At 41.0% G+C, this 16,820-nt stretch overlaps 3 protein-coding genes across 4 annotated transcripts; 2 read left to right on the top strand and 1 right to left on the bottom strand.

Annotated features, from left to right (window-relative positions):
* Positions 1-30: 30 nt before the first annotated feature.
* Positions 31-720, top strand: RB195_005091 (uncharacterized protein; the record flags this gene model as incomplete). 2 transcript variants are annotated; one of them, XM_064177385.1, is made up of 2 exons in its annotated part: positions 31-298; positions 437-720. In XM_064177385.1, 2 exons carry the CDS (start codon positions 31-33, stop codon positions 718-720), a joined length of 552 nt encoding a protein of 183 aa, XP_064034509.1. The 2 variants fall into 2 exon arrangements, with proteins under 2 accessions (XP_064034509.1, XP_064034510.1); XM_064177384.1 differs by lacking the exon at positions 437-720 and having other exon boundaries at positions 31-372.
* A 2,235-nt stretch (positions 721-2,955) lies between these two features.
* RB195_005090 (uncharacterized protein) lies at positions 2,956-5,938 on the top strand (the record flags this gene model as incomplete). The annotated part of the gene is made up of 7 exons (XM_064177383.1): positions 2,956-2,985; positions 3,045-3,081; positions 3,149-3,333; positions 4,271-4,374; positions 4,668-4,818; positions 4,887-4,984; positions 5,815-5,938. The coding sequence occupies 7 exons, from the start codon at positions 2,956-2,958 to the stop codon at positions 5,936-5,938; spliced, it is 729 nt and encodes a 242-aa protein (XP_064034508.1).
* Positions 5,939-10,449: 4,511 nt separating this feature from the next.
* RB195_005089 (uncharacterized protein) lies at positions 10,450-13,433 on the bottom strand (the record flags this gene model as incomplete). Its single annotated transcript, XM_064177382.1, has 7 exons — positions 10,450-10,573; positions 11,404-11,501; positions 11,570-11,720; positions 12,014-12,117; positions 13,056-13,240; positions 13,308-13,344; positions 13,404-13,433. The coding sequence occupies 7 exons, from the start codon at positions 13,431-13,433 to the stop codon at positions 10,450-10,452; spliced, it is 729 nt and encodes a 242-aa protein (XP_064034507.1).
* Between the last annotated feature and the right edge of the window lie 3,387 nt (positions 13,434-16,820).

Genomic DNA, 16,820 nt, shown 5'->3' with positions numbered 1-16,820 from the left:
TTCCTGTTCAACTTCGTTATCGATGACATCATGCGAAGAAAAGTCGACATCGTCTTAGCTCATGGACTACGTCTAGGCCCTGATAAATGCAAGCAGATGTGGATCTCTTCAAGACCCCGAAAATTAATCAAGGTGGACGGACGACCGCTCGAACTCGTCGATGAGTTCTGTTACCTGGGCTGTATGCTGAAAAACAGCAGCAGTTACGAGAAAGACATTCAGAAAAGATGCGCTAAGGCCACTTCTGCATGTAACTCCTCTGTCTGTGGTCAAGCCCCATCAGCAACGCAGTCAAGCTGTGAGTCTACCTATCCGGAATTCGCCCCATTATGGAGTACGTACTGGAGACTTGGACAGCACCAACTACGGTGATGTTCAGGCTTGACTGCACGTGAAGAAAGCTGCTTAAACAGCTACTTGACTACTTTTGGCCTAGGGTTTGCCACAATGAAGAGATGTACCTGCGGATCACACGCAGGAGACATCAACATCTTGCACCGCCATAGAAAGTGGCTACAGAAACTCGTCTTCGTTTCTTTGGTTATATATCAACGAGACCAGCAGATCGCGTTCTTCAGCGAGTTCATCAACGAATGGATTGATTCTGTGCAAGTTCTCGCAGAAGATCGAGAATGTTGGGCAGAAATATTTTCAAGGAGGCCACGCCTCGGCGAAGATCTACGTAACCGTATCAGGCGATGGTATCAGCCTGCCGATTAAGTCAAGTAAGAAAGTGAAAGTATTAATAAAAAGCACTATAATTAGTACTAGTATAGCGCTGCAAGTAAAATAAAAACATATAATATAATATAGACGTCTCAGTAAAGCACAATGCGCACTTATAAGTTGAAAAGATGGGAAGTTCTCAGCGTGTATCCGACGACACAACTTTTCTTTTGACACAACGAAAGGGCAAGAGTTTGAACCCGAAATCATTATTTCTGCGATGCGGAAACAAATAGCAGAACGGAGAGCACTTTTAAAACCATTTTCATAGTTTCTTATCTACACATAATTTTACTCATCATGATGAGGAAAGGGCCAAAAATTTCGGTCCTCCCCGGAACCACTTTTTTCTCGAACAGAATGGGGAAACAGCTGAGCACGGCAGAGAACACATTTTATAACCATGTTCACATTAATCTCCAAGTCCTCTCTTCTTGAAACCTCGACATTTGATAGTGTATTTATGTTTTCTTGTTATGCCAACGAGGTTTAGGTGAAACTTTTTTTATTGGCCTGACGTTTCGACAAACTCGTCTTTTTCAAAGGCCTGAAAATGGTTTGAGGTATTTGATACCATGCATATATGCATGTTATTTAATAAAAAAAAAAGTTTCACTTAAACCTCGTTGGCATAACAAGAAAACATAGATACATTTTCACACTATTTCTTGCTATTTCCACATAAATTTACTCGCTAACAATGAAAACGCACGGTCAAGAGATTGATCCTCGCAAGGTTATTTTTGCGGAATGGAAAAAATTAATATCGAAGCAGAACGCATTTCAAAAGTATTTTCACACTATTTTCTACTTTCCACACAGAATTGCTTATTAACAGTGTTTGCAGACGTTGAATAGTTCCTTTGGAATCTGGAATTTTGCAGAACCGAAAAAAATGCTGAGAAGAACACTCCACCGGCAATTCTCAGAAATTGTATTAAGAGCATTTTTCACCGCAAATATGTGATACTTAGAAGTAATTTCAAGGAATAGCCCGAACTTTGATCGGAAATAACTGCTGTACCGGTGGAATTTTCTTAGGTTGAACTAAATTTGAAGTTCCCGCACGTAACACCTAAGAAACTTCGTGAATTCCCACAAAAAAAAATCAGAAAAGGACGAGAAAAACTAATATGTTGCAATGAAAAAGAAGCTTACTCCGGATTTTCACCAATGCGGGATCTGATACAAAGACAAAATCAAGTGTGGAAGTATACAAACCATTTCTAGACATAAATTCTCAAACTCTGATCGCTCTGCAGCGCCTGAGATCTCATTGTATGTAAATAGAAATATCACGTTTATTCGTTTTCGCACACTCCTCAAGACTAGTAGAACTTCTCCTCTACACCATTTCGAGTCAACAGTTCTTAAACTTTGGTCGCTATGGAGCCCTGAGAGTTCTTCCAAACTTTTAAAGAGCAGTAAAACCTCTCCTGTATAAGCTCTTCTCCTTATATCTTGCTTCTTGCATATGTTTTGGGTTGCTGTTAGAGGGAGGATATTATATTTATTGGTTTTTTCGGTTCCATGCAGTCCTTCACTGTGAAGGATCAACACTCCTCACAGTGATTGCCGGCGTAAATTAAAATGGAACGTCCGCTCTTTAGAGAATGAGCATGGACCCCTCAAGCAAACCTCAATATTTGTGCACTTTGCTTAGTCTGAATCAATGTCAACGTTACAGCTTCTATGTAAATTCCTTCGATGGAATACCGAGTTTATCATGTAGATATCTCGGAGAACATTGTTTAAGCGCGTCCGATACGACGCATTCTCAAGTACAGACCATATGCCTGCCGGTGTTTCCATAGAATTAACGTCAAAACTTGTCAAATTCTTAAAAACCAATTAAAGCCTTGAGAAATAAAACTATGCACCCACTCATGTTAAAATGCATCGCATTGAACATGATTTACTTTTCGTGAATTTCAATGTTCAATTTCCCAGTTACGAATGCAGTATTGAATCAAACAATCGAAAGCCAATGCCACATAGAAGTCAACATTTTTCGAATTTTTCAGCCACACAGAAGGAAAAAACACAATGGAGCAGAAGCCGATTATTCAAGATGTAGACCACATTCAATGCATTTAGCCTAAGGATACAAAAGATAAAAGCAAATATTTATCCATAAAAGATCACAATCAGAAAACGATCAATTTCATCACTTGAGACTCATATTCGATCTCTATAAAACAGGTGTGCCATCGTCATTTGCATTCAGTCATGGTCGTCGTCTTCTATATTGCAGCTGGGGTAGAGTTGTCGATTTCTTCATAGTGTCTCATTTCAACGATACGAATCAGATATTTTAGGTACTCCTTCTTCCCTCTACTCTTCCTCAAAATGTCGGTTAGTACAGTGCTGTCTTTTGTATGAAAGGATCGCACTAATTCTACACCAGAAACGTTCATTTCAGAAGATACCACCCCGAAAACGCTATGTAAAGGCGGCACATATAATGAGGAATACATTCGTGACTACGTTGTCCAACCCATCAACAATCATCGGTATGCGCTGTTGAGAGGATCTGAACCAAATGGACCGTGGAATGGAACAGCATATGGAAAGAAGTTCCCACTACCAATGACTATGAATAGATTGGTAAGTTGGAACCAGATGAAATATTTCATGTCTCGGAAACTGGAGGCAGTTCCGGTGGAATATGACGATTGGAGGAAGCACACCACCAATCTGAAGTGGTGCGGATTTCAGGTGGAGTATCGCATACGGGATCGTAGGTTATGTAGACGGGGGTAGTTTCGCTTATCTCTCCCTGCATCACTGCAAACAGCCGCTTCCAGAATGCTGTTTTGTATGACGCCATCTATTGCAACGCTCCTTGCGCCGCCTCCACCCTGCGATTCGTCGAAAATCAATTCGGACTGCCCCGATAGGCAGTTAGGGACACTACGCGTGCAATGGTGGCGCGCTGCAATAGAAGGCATCTTACAAACAGCATCCAGGGGCCGGCTTCTTGCAGTGATTCAGGGAGAGATGAGCGGAATCACCTCGGTCTCCATAATCTACGACCCCGTATACGGATACTCCACCTGATATACCACCCCAGATTCGTGGTATGCTGCCTTTAATGCAACTTTTTTTGCATTGACTGTTCTGTGCAGAATCTGCGAAAATGGCGTGGGAACCAACCCAACGTGTTTTGTTTCTATCCGCACTGCAAAAACTCTTCCCGAAACCAACGGGTTATACCCATGTCAAGATGACCTGATAGTGTTGCGTTGAGCCGCCGATTCTACTCCATCGCTTCGGCAGCTTATGCAACTGCAATAGTCTTCATGCCGTCTCGAATATGCAACAAATGTTTCACTATGCTGCTTATTGCACAATCAAGAGAACCAAAATCATACCAGGGGTTATTTTTGAGCTGGTCCAGTTGCCATTTGAATTTGCCGTTTGAACGGTTATGTAAAAGACTCTGGATTATGTGTAAAATTGAATAGCTGCCTCAGTATAAGAGCAAGTACAAGGGAAAAGAAGATCAAGTTAAAGATGTGGAATAAAATTACGTTGAATTCAGGAATACGACTGCAGCCTTGAAGAGAAGGCTTTTGCTCTGTTGGCTGGCTGCTGTTCAAAGGACACTCCTGCCAGTCCGGCTGGAACGACAGCCTTAACCTACCGGTACATTTATACTGACCTTAGTGATCGACCATAAAGTGTATAAGCACTCCATGTGCTCTTATTTAGCTTCCTTCTCTTCCTTTTTTACAATTTTTGGAATAACCACTAATCAAAGTAGAGAAACTAGTAGTAGATTTATTTTTAAAAGTTCATCTGCGTAGATAAAGACCAATTTTCACACGGTGCAAAAATGGTTCCGGATGGATGATGGAATGCGAGCTGAATATCTTTAGAAATATTTATAGTGAAGTGAATTTGCGCGAAGTTTCTTGGCTGAATAGAAAATGTTTCAGCATTGATCTGGACTACGACGATCCTGAGCTGTTCTTAGCTGTTTGGGGTTGGACTAATCAGATCAATAAGTTTGCGGTCAGTGATAATGCGATTGCCGACAAACGCGTTGTGTTCAAGAACAACGATCGAGATTTGTATGACTATTTGCACGTATGTTTAGCCTAATTTCTCCAACCTGCACACATTAGTAAGGGAGATAATAAGAAATTTTCTTCCAGTTAATGAGAGCCGTCAGCTCTAAAATTGGATGCGCGGATATAAGTTGCAGTAGAGGAGATGTGAGGATATATAGGGCAATCTGCCTTCTCAATAAGAAGTGAGTTTTTACTCGAATCAGCTCAACGGCTCCGAATCTGAACTTTCAGTAAGACTTCGGTTTCATTTGGAAAAGACGAGGATAAAGTCAGAATCGCAATATAATTTGCTTGTTTATTTAGTTGGGTGTTTAAAAAGAAGCTTATCTGTCCTACTTGTCTACTTATTTAAAAACAAATAGAACAGTTACTCCAACTAAAAATGTAGCGCACTTTGCTCTGCTAGTGCAGGGCGCTCGGAGACATTATTCTCGTAGCCATGATCAGAAAAGGGAGGGCAGAAGAAAAGATATCTACTAACTAAAACAAAAACATATTGTAGTAACGAACTGCAACATTTTGAAATATTGGTAGAGGCAGATGACTTAAAAGAAGACGAGGGACAAATTTAAATGGTCTGCAGAGATCGTCGAATAATATCTAATAATATCTATCCATCAAAAATACAGTTCCTTAATGCAAAATATAGTGAACAAGCAATAACTGTGCGCGCTATAAACGCTTTTCGCACCAAAAATACCAAAAATGCGTTCCGGTCTTCAAAATTCTTGGAAATAGCAATTCTTCCCTAAAAAGCACATTTACGAAACCTCATTTCACGACGAGCCCTGTAGCCGGAGTTTCTGTGAATAGTACCACTTGGTCTCACTCGGCCTTGAATGCTTATCTTTTTTGTTGTTGAACGCAAGATATTGGCGACGATGATCCTCAAAATCTCACACAAATAATACCTTCGATCGAAGAAATACTAATATTAGATTTGAACAAGTAGGTATGAAGAAACATGAGTGCGGCGTTGTTAGATTATCCAGTCTACTCTGTTCTCTTTCAGTCCTCTCGCGGATGGTGGTGTCGTCTACAATGTTGGATTAGGCGGTTGCGCTAAGGGCGGGACGTGCCAAGAAGGGGTCTGCGATCAGTTTGGATTTTGTGATTTGAGCAAAAAGGCTCGGTAAAGTCAGAAAACACAATTTCTCGTTAACTAATATCCATCGGAACCTTCTTGGATAATCGGCCAAATAAAAGGTTTCTTCCAATTTCTCTTTTATGCATTACCTATTATTGTTTTCTAGTCTTCCTATAATTCCACAGCAGAATTTCAGTTCAGAATGTTAAGCCAGCAGCTACGTTCTGCTTCATAAACAACTCATCTAGAGAGAGACGGTTAATGAGTCCTTAACGAACTCATCGTGAAAATATTACAACCACGTCTGCGAACAGGCAGTAATAACCGAATTTTTTTGTTGTTAAGAATCCAGTGAAGAGACAAGGAGAGATCCTAAGAGATTTCCTCAAACTTCCCATGTTCATGAGTATGCCTGAATTTGCTCACATACGTTGCCTTCAGGCACTTTTGAGAATTTCGCCGATCTGTTCGTACGACAACGTTTTCTCACTCCTCTGTCGTGATTCTGCTCGTTGTGTTGATTTTGAGATAAACAACATAATGAGACATGGATCGCATGGTCGCGCCAAGAGACCTGAGGATTAGTGTAGTTCCTAGGCGGCTGAAGCGGGGGGGTAGAGTCACCGGCTACCATCGGGTTGGTAGACAGCTATTAAATTTGGTCCACAGCTATTAAATTTGGCCTGCAAATATCACTGGAGCAAGCGAGGACGTTGGGCGATTTACGACGATCGCAACCGCGTTGTTGCAAAAGTAGCCGCCTGAACAACCGCGCTGGCTCTCTCTGAATTAAAGGCATCACTCCACGAATCTGAGGTGGCACGGATTTTAGGTGGAGTATTCGTCTACGGGGTCATAAATTGTGGAGAGAAGGGTGATTCCGTCCATTTCTTCCCAATTGCCGTGAAAAATGGCACGGAAGATGCGGCGCATGCACAAGGCTGGCGCGCCCCAATCGAACTCGTTGTAGAAAATTGCGCGCAGGAACGCTCGAAGGTGTATCTTCCGGGCCGTTTTTTACAGCAGTAAACCGATATTTTAATTAAAACGGTTAAGGATCAATCCCTGACAAAAATGAGAGTTTTGCACATACCGAGTAGAGAGTTCAAAAAACACATCTATTATCTAGGAATGAACAGTTTTCCTATCATCAACAAAAAATTTCGATGCTGTTACTATCATAAACAAAGCGAAAAAGGCATCTATAGCCGGAAAGAAATGGGAATAAAACTAATGTGAAAGTCTTCACGAATTTCTGAATAACGATGCATAAAGTGGATAAAGTGAGTTTCATGCAATTCAATTTTCCTGCATTGCAGAGAATGCATTTTTCGGCTGCGCTTAAAATCTGTGTGACTTTGAACAAACTCCAATAACTCAGCTCTCAGTTTGCAGATATCTATTCGGTCTTCACTATTTTGTAGAAGAAAATTTTTGTCATCAGAATTCGTTTTCGCTTTTTTCCAGTTCGTGTTCGTTTTTTCAAAAGTTAGGTGAGGAAGAATTGAAAAATCCTCTAGAAACTCAATTTCTCAAATAGCTTCAGAAAAAGGCAGATATCTAAAGAAGGTAATTCAATTATTTTACAGCGCGAACATTCTCCTACAAAACGCTTTCTTGCTTGTTTTTTTTCCTCTTTTCTGCAGTCCGTTATTCATCTTTATTTCAACCTAACAAAATCCCGTCAATCCAGTAGTCATTTCCAATCAGAACGCAGGATAATCTCATCTAAATCCAGCAAATAGTGTCAGTAAATGTCATTTAAGAAAAATTTCCGGTAAGATGATCTTTCAGTAGTCTCTTCCGTTTTCCAAAATTGAAGACTCCGACGGGGATCGAACTGCTCAGCCTCTGCAATCACAGTCAATGAGTTAAGTTTTGTCTAAGATGTAGAAAATAGCGGGAAAATCCTTTTACAATGCAATTTACTTTCGTATTAGTTTTTTTCGTTATGATCGTGTTTTTCCAATTTTCAAAAATTGAAAAATTCCGGCGGGGATCAAACTTTTAATCGTTCGTGTTCATTGTCGATGAGTAAAACTTTGTCCAAATAGTAGAAAATAGTGTGAAAATTTTTTCAAAATGTTTTCTTCATCGTTCTTAGCTGATTTTATTCTAGAGAAATAATGAGTCTAGTGCGGATTGAAACCTTGACCACGTGTTGTCATTGTCAATATAAGAATTGTGTCGTCGAATACATGTTGGGAGCTTCCTCATTTTTTAAACTTATATACGCACATACGTACTGACACACTTTTAATCCTTGCAGTGAGCTACCAGTGGCGTCTATAATATGTTATATATTTTTATTTCAGATGGAGCACTTTATATCAATATCCATTATAGTGCTATTTATTAAAGTTTACTTTGCATCATTTCAATTTACTTAATAGGCGTCCAATTTGTTTCATTAATTCTGTTTACAACAACTAATTTTTCATTCCTATATGTATTAGAGGGATCATTTTTAGAAGAGTTTCTTCCCGATTACACGTTTCACCCTGCACGTAACAAAGGATCATTAGGTTTCTTGTTCTCCAAAAGCTTGAAGTCAGGAGAGATTAGGAGGGGTGAATTTACTGTCTGGACATTCACCATTTACTTTAGCGTACCTGTGTGTTGTTGAAATCTCGTTTTTGCCATCAGGAAAGCATTTATTCCATGAAACATCGAAAGCTAATGCCAAGTAAAAGTCAACGTTCTCCAAATTTTTCACCAACGTCGGAACGAAATATAACGGAGCACACCCCGACTGTTTGACAAATAGACCAGATGGACCAGATTCAACGCATTAAAATCAATGACGCCAAAGTTAAGGACTTATGTCAATTCATAGTAGACAAAATGTGGAAACGATCAAGTTCAGTTCTTAAAGGAATGTTCGCTCTCGATATAACAAGTGCTTTATCGATATTTGCATTCATTCATGCTCGTCCTCTGCTCTAGTGCATTCGGGATAGAGTGGTCTGCTTCATCATAGGGCTATTGTAACGATACAAATCAGACTTTTTTATGTGCTGCTTTCCCCCATCCTCCCTCAAAATGACGGCTGGTGTAGCAGTCTCCTTCGCCTGGGAGATAGTCCGCTAAATTTATGACATACTAAAAATATTAATTTTAGTACTCACGAAATCGACGTGCAAAGGTGGCAATTGTGATGAGAAGGTTCTCACAATCATCAACTAACGTCGCAGTAATTTACTATCAGGATGGGAAATAAGTAGACTACAGAACGGGAGATGATACAAAAAGCAGCTCCCAGAGGGAACGACTATGAATGAAATGGTAAGTTGAAACTGGATAAAATATCGGATGTGTCAAAAACAGACGCTGCTGTGGTCGACCACAACACGTCTCCTGTAATTCTTCTTCTTCTGACTGAGCCACGATGAACGTACGCGATTGGAGTACGACATAACCAAAACTCATTCAGTCCGCACTGCTAGAACTTACCGCAAAAACAAAGGGGTATAATAAAAGGCATCACCCCACGAATCTGAGGTGGTATGGATTTCAGGTGGAGTATTCGTCTACGGGATCGTAGATTGTGGAAAGAATGGTGACTCCGTTCATTTCTTCCAAATTTCCGTCAAAAACGGCTCGGAAGATACAGCTTCGAGCGTTCCTGCGCGCTATTTTCTACAACGAGTTCGATTGGAGCGCGCCAGCCTTGTGCATGCGCCGCATCTTCCGTGCCATTTTTCACGGCAATTGGGAAGAAATGGACGGAATCACCCTTCTCTCCACAATTTATGACCCCGTAGACGAATACTCCACCTAAAATCCGTGCCACCTCAGATTCGTGGAGTGATGCCTTTAATTCAGAGAGAGCCAGCGCGGTTGTTCAGGCGGCTACTTTTGCAACAACGCGGTTGCGATCGTCGTAAATCGCCCAACGTCCTCGCTTGCTCCAGTGATATTTGCAGGCCAAATTTAATAGCTGTGGACCAAATTTAATAGCTGTCTACCAACCCGATGGTAGCCGGTGACTCTACCCCCCCGCTTCAGCCGCCTAGGAACTACACTAATCCTCAGGTCTCTTGGCGCGACCATGCGATCCATGTCTCATTATGTTGTTTATCTCAAAATCAACACAACGAGCAGAATCACGACAGAGGAGTGAGAAAACGTTGTCGTACGAACAGATCGGCGAAATTCTCAAAAGTGCCTGAAGGCAACGTATGTGAGCAAATTCAGGCATACTCATGAACATGGGAAGTTTGAGGAAATCTCTTAGGATCTCTCCTTGTCTCTTCACTGGATTCTTAACAACAAAAAAATTCGGTTATTACTGCCTGTTCGCAGACGTGGTTGTAATATTTTCACGATGAGTTCGTTAAGGACTCATTAACCGTCTCTCTCTAGATGAGTTGTTTATGAAGCAGAACGTAGCTGCTGGCTTAACATTCTGAACTGAAATTCTGCTGTGGAATTATAGGAAGACTAGAAAACAATAATAGGTAATGCATAAAAGAGAAATTGGAAGAAACCTTTTATTTGGCCGATTATCCAAGAAGGTTCCGATGGATATTAGTTAACGAGAAATTGTGTTTTCTGACTTTACCGAGCCTTTTTGCTCAAATCACAAAATCCAAACTGATCGCAGACCCCTTCTTGGCACGTCCCGCCCTTAGCGCAACCGCCTAATCCAACATTGTAGACGACACCACCATCCGCGAGAGGACTGAAAGAGAACAGAGTAGACTGGATAATCTAACAACGCCGCACTCATGTTTCTTCATACCTACTTGTTCAAATCTAATATTAGTATTTCTTCGATCGAAGGTATTATTTGTGTGAGATTTTGAGGATCATCGTCGCCAATATCTTGCGTTCAACAACAAAAAAGATAAGCATTCAAGGCCGAGTGAGACCAAGTGGTACTATTCACAGAAACTCCGGCTACAGGGCTCGTCGTGAAATGAGGTTTCGTAAATGTGCTTTTTAGGGAAGAATTGCTATTTCCAAGAATTTTGAAGACCGGAACGCATTTTTGGTATTTTTGGTGCGAAAAGCGTTTATAGCGCGCACAGTTATTGCTTGTTCACTATATTTTGCATTAAGGAACTGTATTTTTGATGGATAGATATTATTAGATATTATTCGACGATCTCTGCAGACCATTTAAATTTGTCCCTCGTCTTCTTTTAAGTCATCTGCCTCTACCAATATTTCAAAATGTTGCAGTTCGTTACTACAATATGTTTTTGTTTTAGTTAGTAGATATCTTTTCTTCTGCCCTCCCTTTTCTGATCATGGCTACGAGAATAATGTCTCCGAGCGCCCTGCACTAGCAGAGCAAAGTGCGCTACATTTTTAGTTGGAGTAACTGTTCTATTTGTTTTTAAATAAGTAGACAAGTAGGACAGATAAGCTTCTTTTTAAACACCCAACTAAATAAACAAGCAAATTATATTGCGATTCTGACTTTATCCTCGTCTTTTCCAAATGAAACCGAAGTCTTACTGAAAGTTCAGATTCGGAGCCGTTGAGCTGATTCGAGTAAAAACTCACTTCTTATTGAGAAGGCAGATTGCCCTATATATCCTCACATCTCCTCTACTGCAACTTATATCCGCGCATCCAATTTTAGAGCTGACGGCTCTCATTAACTGGAAGAAAATTTCTTATTATCTCCCTTACTAATGTGTGCAGGTTGGAGAAATTAGGCTAAACATACGTGCAAATAGTCATACAAATCTCGATCGTTGTTCTTGAACACAACGCGTTTGTCGGCAATCGCATTATCACTGACCGCAAACTTATTGATCTGATTAGTCCAACCCCAAACAGCTAAGAACAGCTCAGGATCGTCGTAGTCCAGATCAATGCTGAAACATTTTCTATTCAGCCAAGAAACTTCGCGCAAATTCACTTCACTATAAATATTTCTAAAGATATTCAGCTCGCATTCCATCATCCATCCGGAACCATTTTTGCACCGTGTGAAAATTGGTCTTTATCTACGCAGATGAACTTTTAAAAATAAATCTACTACTAGTTTCTCTACTTTGATTAGTGGTTATTCCAAAAATTGTAAAAAAGGAAGAGAAGGAAGCTAAATAAGAGCACATGGAGTGCTTATACACTTTATGGTCGATCACTAAGGTCAGTATAAATGTACCGGTAGGTTAAGGCTGTCGTTCCAGTCGGACTGGCAGGAGTGTCCTTTGAACAGCAGCCAGCCAACAGAGCAAAAGCCTTCTCTTCAAGGCTGCAGTCGTATTCCTGAATTCAACGTAATTTTATTCCACATCTTTAACTTGATCTTCTTTTCCCTTGTACTTGCTCTTATACTGAGGCAGCTATTCAATTTTACACATAATCCAGAGTCTTTTACATAACCGTTCAAACGGCAAATTCAAATGGCAACTGGACCAGCTCAAAAATAACCCCTGGTATGATTTTGGTTCTCTTGATTGTGCAATAAGCAGCATAGTGAAACATTTGTTGCATATTCGAGACGGCATGAAGACTATTGCAGTTGCATAAGCTGCCGAAGCGATGGAGTAGAATCGGCGGCTCAACGCAACACTATCAGGTCATCTTGACATGGGTATAACCCGTTGGTTTCGGGAAGAGTTTTTGCAGTGCGGATAGAAACAAAACACGTTGGGTTGGTTCCCACGCCATTTTCGCAGATTCTGCACAGAACAGTCAATGCAAAAAAAAGTTGCATTAAAGGCAGCATACCACGAATCTGGGGTGGTATATCAGGTGGAGTATCCGTATACGGGGTCGTAGATTATGGAGACCGAGGTGATTCCGCTCATCTCTCCCTGAATCACTGCAAGAAGCCGGCCCCTGGATGCTGTTTGTAAGATGCCTTCTATTGCAGCGCGCCACCATTGCACGCGTAGTGTCCCTAACTGCCTATCGGGGCAGTCCGAATTGATTTTCGACGAATCGCAGGGTGGAGGCGGCGCAAGGAGCGTTGCAATAGATGGCGTCATACAAAACAGCATTCTGGAAGCGGCTGTTTGCAGTGATGCAGGGAGAGATAAGCGAAACTACCCCCGTCTACATAACCTACGATCCCGTATGCGATACTCCACCTGAAATCCGCACCACTTCAGATTGGTGGTGTGCTTCCTCCAATCGTCATATTCCACCGGAACTGCCTCCAGTTTCCGAGACATGAAATATTTCATCTGGTTCCAACTTACCAATCTATTCATAGTCATTGGTAGTGGGAACTTCTTTCCATATGCTGTTCCATTCCACGGTCCATTTGGTTCAGATCCTCTCAACAGCGCATACCGATGATTGTTGATGGGTTGGACAACGTAGTCACGAATGTATTCCTCATTATATGTGCCGCCTTTACATAGCGTTTTCGGGGTGGTATCTTCTGAAATGAACGTTTCTGGTGTAGAATTAGTGCGATCCTTTCATACAAAAGACAGCACTGTACTAACCGACATTTTGAGGAAGAGTAGAGGGAAGAAGGAGTACCTAAAATATCTGATTCGTATCGTTGAAATGAGACACTATGAAGAAATCGACAACTCTACCCCAGCTGCAATATAGAAGACGACGACCATGACTGAATGCAAATGACGATGGCACACCTGTTTTATAGAGATCGAATATGAGTTTCAAGTGATGAAATTGATCGTTTTCTGATTGTGATCTTTTATGGATAAATATTTGCTTTTATCTTTTGTATCCTTAGGCTAAATGCATTGAATGTGGTCTACATCTTGAATAATCGGCTTCTGCTCCATTGTGTTTTTTCCTTCTGTGTGGCTGAAAAATTCGAAAAATGTTGACTTCTATGTGGCATTGGCTTTCGATTGTTTGATTCAATACTGCATTCGTAACTGGGAAATTGAACATTGAAATTCACGAAAAGTAAATCATGTTCAATGCGATGCATTTTAACATGAGTGGGTGCATAGTTTTATTTCTCAAGGCTTTAATTGGTTTTTAAGAATTTGACAAGTTTTGACGTTAATTCTATGGAAACACCGGCAGGCATATGGTCTGTACTTGAGAATGCGTCGTATCGGACGCGCTTAAACAATGTTCTCCGAGATATCTACATGATAAACTCGGTATTCCATCGAAGGAATTTACATAGAAGCTGTAACGTTGACATTGATTCAGACTAAGCAAAGTGCACAAATATTGAGGTTTGCTTGAGGGGTCCATGCTCATTCTCTAAAGAGCGGACGTTCCATTTTAATTTACGCCGGCAATCACTGTGAGGAGTGTTGATCCTTCACAGTGAAGGACTGCATGGAACCGAAAAAACCAATAAATATAATATCCTCCCTCTAACAGCAACCCAAAACATATGCAAGAAGCAAGATATAAGGAGAAGAGCTTATACAGGAGAGGTTTTACTGCTCTTTAAAAGTTTGGAAGAACTCTCAGGGCTCCATAGCGACCAAAGTTTAAGAACTGTTGACTCGAAATGGTTTCTAAACTTCCACATTTGGTTGTGTGTTTGTAGCTCACTAGCACCAGCATTGTTCATGCTTTCATACGTGTTCATGAGGCGATTACTTCATCGACATCGATAGGCCCCTTTTTAACGCTGTTTCTTTGAACAGTTACGGAAATTGCGTGCCATTATGCATTTAATGTCACATAGGCAATAGACATGATTACTAGGGGTTGCTTGAGGCATGTGGGTTGTTTCTGCAGCCATCGACGAGGCGTTTTTCATTTTTCTTCGTTGTAATATGGGGCGAGTGTGGCGCGCAGTCGGTTAGAGGTCCATAGTAGCCCTCACTCGATGATTTGAAACCGCCGTAGTGCAAACCAAACCTTTCATCCCTCGATAAATTGGCACCAGACTCGTCTGGGAAGATAAAAACACTGATTTGATTATCGTCTGGCCCTCGCAAGTCATTGAATAGTCCAACACGCTCATAATTTGCAGTAAAACGCATTGGCGCATCCCGAGTGGATTGATGCGCCAGTAACATTATCCTTTATCCTTTTTGTTGGGATCCTCAAAAATAGATTTCAGACACAGCGATATTTCTTCAGCGTCATCTTCGTTTGATAAATTAGTTGGAGTTTTGTTGTTGTCTCAATGTTTTGCCGCGTTGAGACATTGAAATATATTTATGATCCTATGTCGCCTTACATAGTGTATGTGTGGCTCAGATACATGGTACGTTGTTAGCTGTCTTGTGTGAAAATTCACTCGGTTAGGCGATTTTTTATGCCGTTTTTGGAGACGGCTAAGACAATTGAGTTGCATTTCTCGTGATCTATATCCCTAAGTCTATCTTTTTATTTTTATATAGAGACCCTAACATCACAAAATGCCTTTGATGTCACACGGGCGGTCTTGGAAATGATTGTAGTAGAGTCAGAGCAACAGGAAGTACGGTGCGGTTGCATAAGCCGTTGCGCTCTAAGCGGCGCTGCGAAGATGGCGGTCAAAATTAATATGGGACCATCGAGAACTGCCACAATAATAGACGGGGCTATTACTCGACCCTGCTCCCACCATAAGTGGCTGCACCATTTTGAGCAATTTTCCCGAAACCATCACCAATTTTGGCTACAGGTCAAGCAAAGCAATCTGAATTACTGCTGAAATTATGCCAAGATTCAAAGACAGTCGAACATGGGCACTGCTAAAAGATGTGCCAGCAAGCTGTCTTCGAAGAGTAAAGGAGGTTCTTTTGTTGAAGCAAAATTCGTCTACAGACGATACACTTTACTACCACTTACGTATGGTATTGAAGATTAGACAGGATTAAATGTTCTCGTTGCTACAAATGTTTATGATAAAGAATAAGGGAAAGCCTCACAGCGTTGATCAATCCTTGTGTGGGTGCGTTTATCCGCTCGACTTTAACTCAGAACCGCGTCAGACAATTTGCACACACGTTCATAAACCGGCGGTTTTCCTGTTTTAATTGTTGTTTGTTTTGATCCTCCCACACAATTCGGGTACCAATTTTTCTACCCTTGGTGGCTTGGTTAGGCACCAGGAAGTTTTCGAACCAATGGTCGATCGTGCAATCACAGCGGAACCTCTTACCGACTACCGTAGAATGCTTTGCAAATAAAATTAATTTCTTCCTCTCTCCAATCAACAGAACTGCATTTTGTTTACTCAGATCACCTGCTACGAGAAGAATGTATCCAAACTTAAGGCTTCCATACAATTCATTTATGATTCTACCCGCGGCTTGAACGCTCTATGAATATACGATGACGCATACTAAGTAATCTGCAGGTTTTTTGGTCCTCCTTGCGGAGGTACTACTCGAGATTTGCGGCTAATTTTCAAGCGATTAGAGGGGTGATCTAAAATAGAACAGCAGTGGGAGGTCAAGATTTCATAAACTGGACAGTTACATCATCCCAACATATTGGCTCAAAGCACACTCGTTTAAAACTAATCACTTGAACCTAGTAAATAGCGCTTTTTCAAATGTGCTTCAAGCTGCCAAAGCGCTTTCTTCACGGGAAACGTCTGAGCCCATTTTATTTGAAAGCACACGTGAAGCGAGAGAGGTCGGTGAATACTTGTACGTGTCTCAGGAGGTGGACCAAAAGACAAAAACAAAAATTCGACTAACGTAGATCAGATGAACATAATGGTAAACATGTTCTATTCTTTGCTTAAGCTAATGCCAAAATTGATAGTGATCTTCGTTTGAAGATCTTCAAACAACAAGTCGCTAACCCAGCTGTAGATGCGAAATTCCGGTTCTTTTCAAACGATATATATAAAACGGTAGCTCGATTTCGTGAGAACAGAACTAAGTCTAACATTTCTCTTGCACAAAAGCAAGGTATTAAAGAAGTGATCTTCGTTATTATCTTACAGCTAACCTTTCGATGTTATCGCCTTCGTTAGAGTTTGGAAACATTAAGGTCATCAACGACTTATCCTCTCAAGTGACTTATCATCCTACAGGAACTAACTGAGCGATGAACAAATAGGACTCAAAGGA

Source organism: Necator americanus, chromosome I (genome assembly GCF_031761385.1).
Source record: "Necator americanus strain Aroian chromosome I, whole genome shotgun sequence".
Lineage (NCBI taxonomy): Eukaryota > Metazoa > Nematoda > Chromadorea > Rhabditida > Ancylostomatidae > Necator > Necator americanus.
Note: the sequence above shows the minus strand (reverse complement) of the source record. Positions and strands in the feature narration are given on the sequence as shown.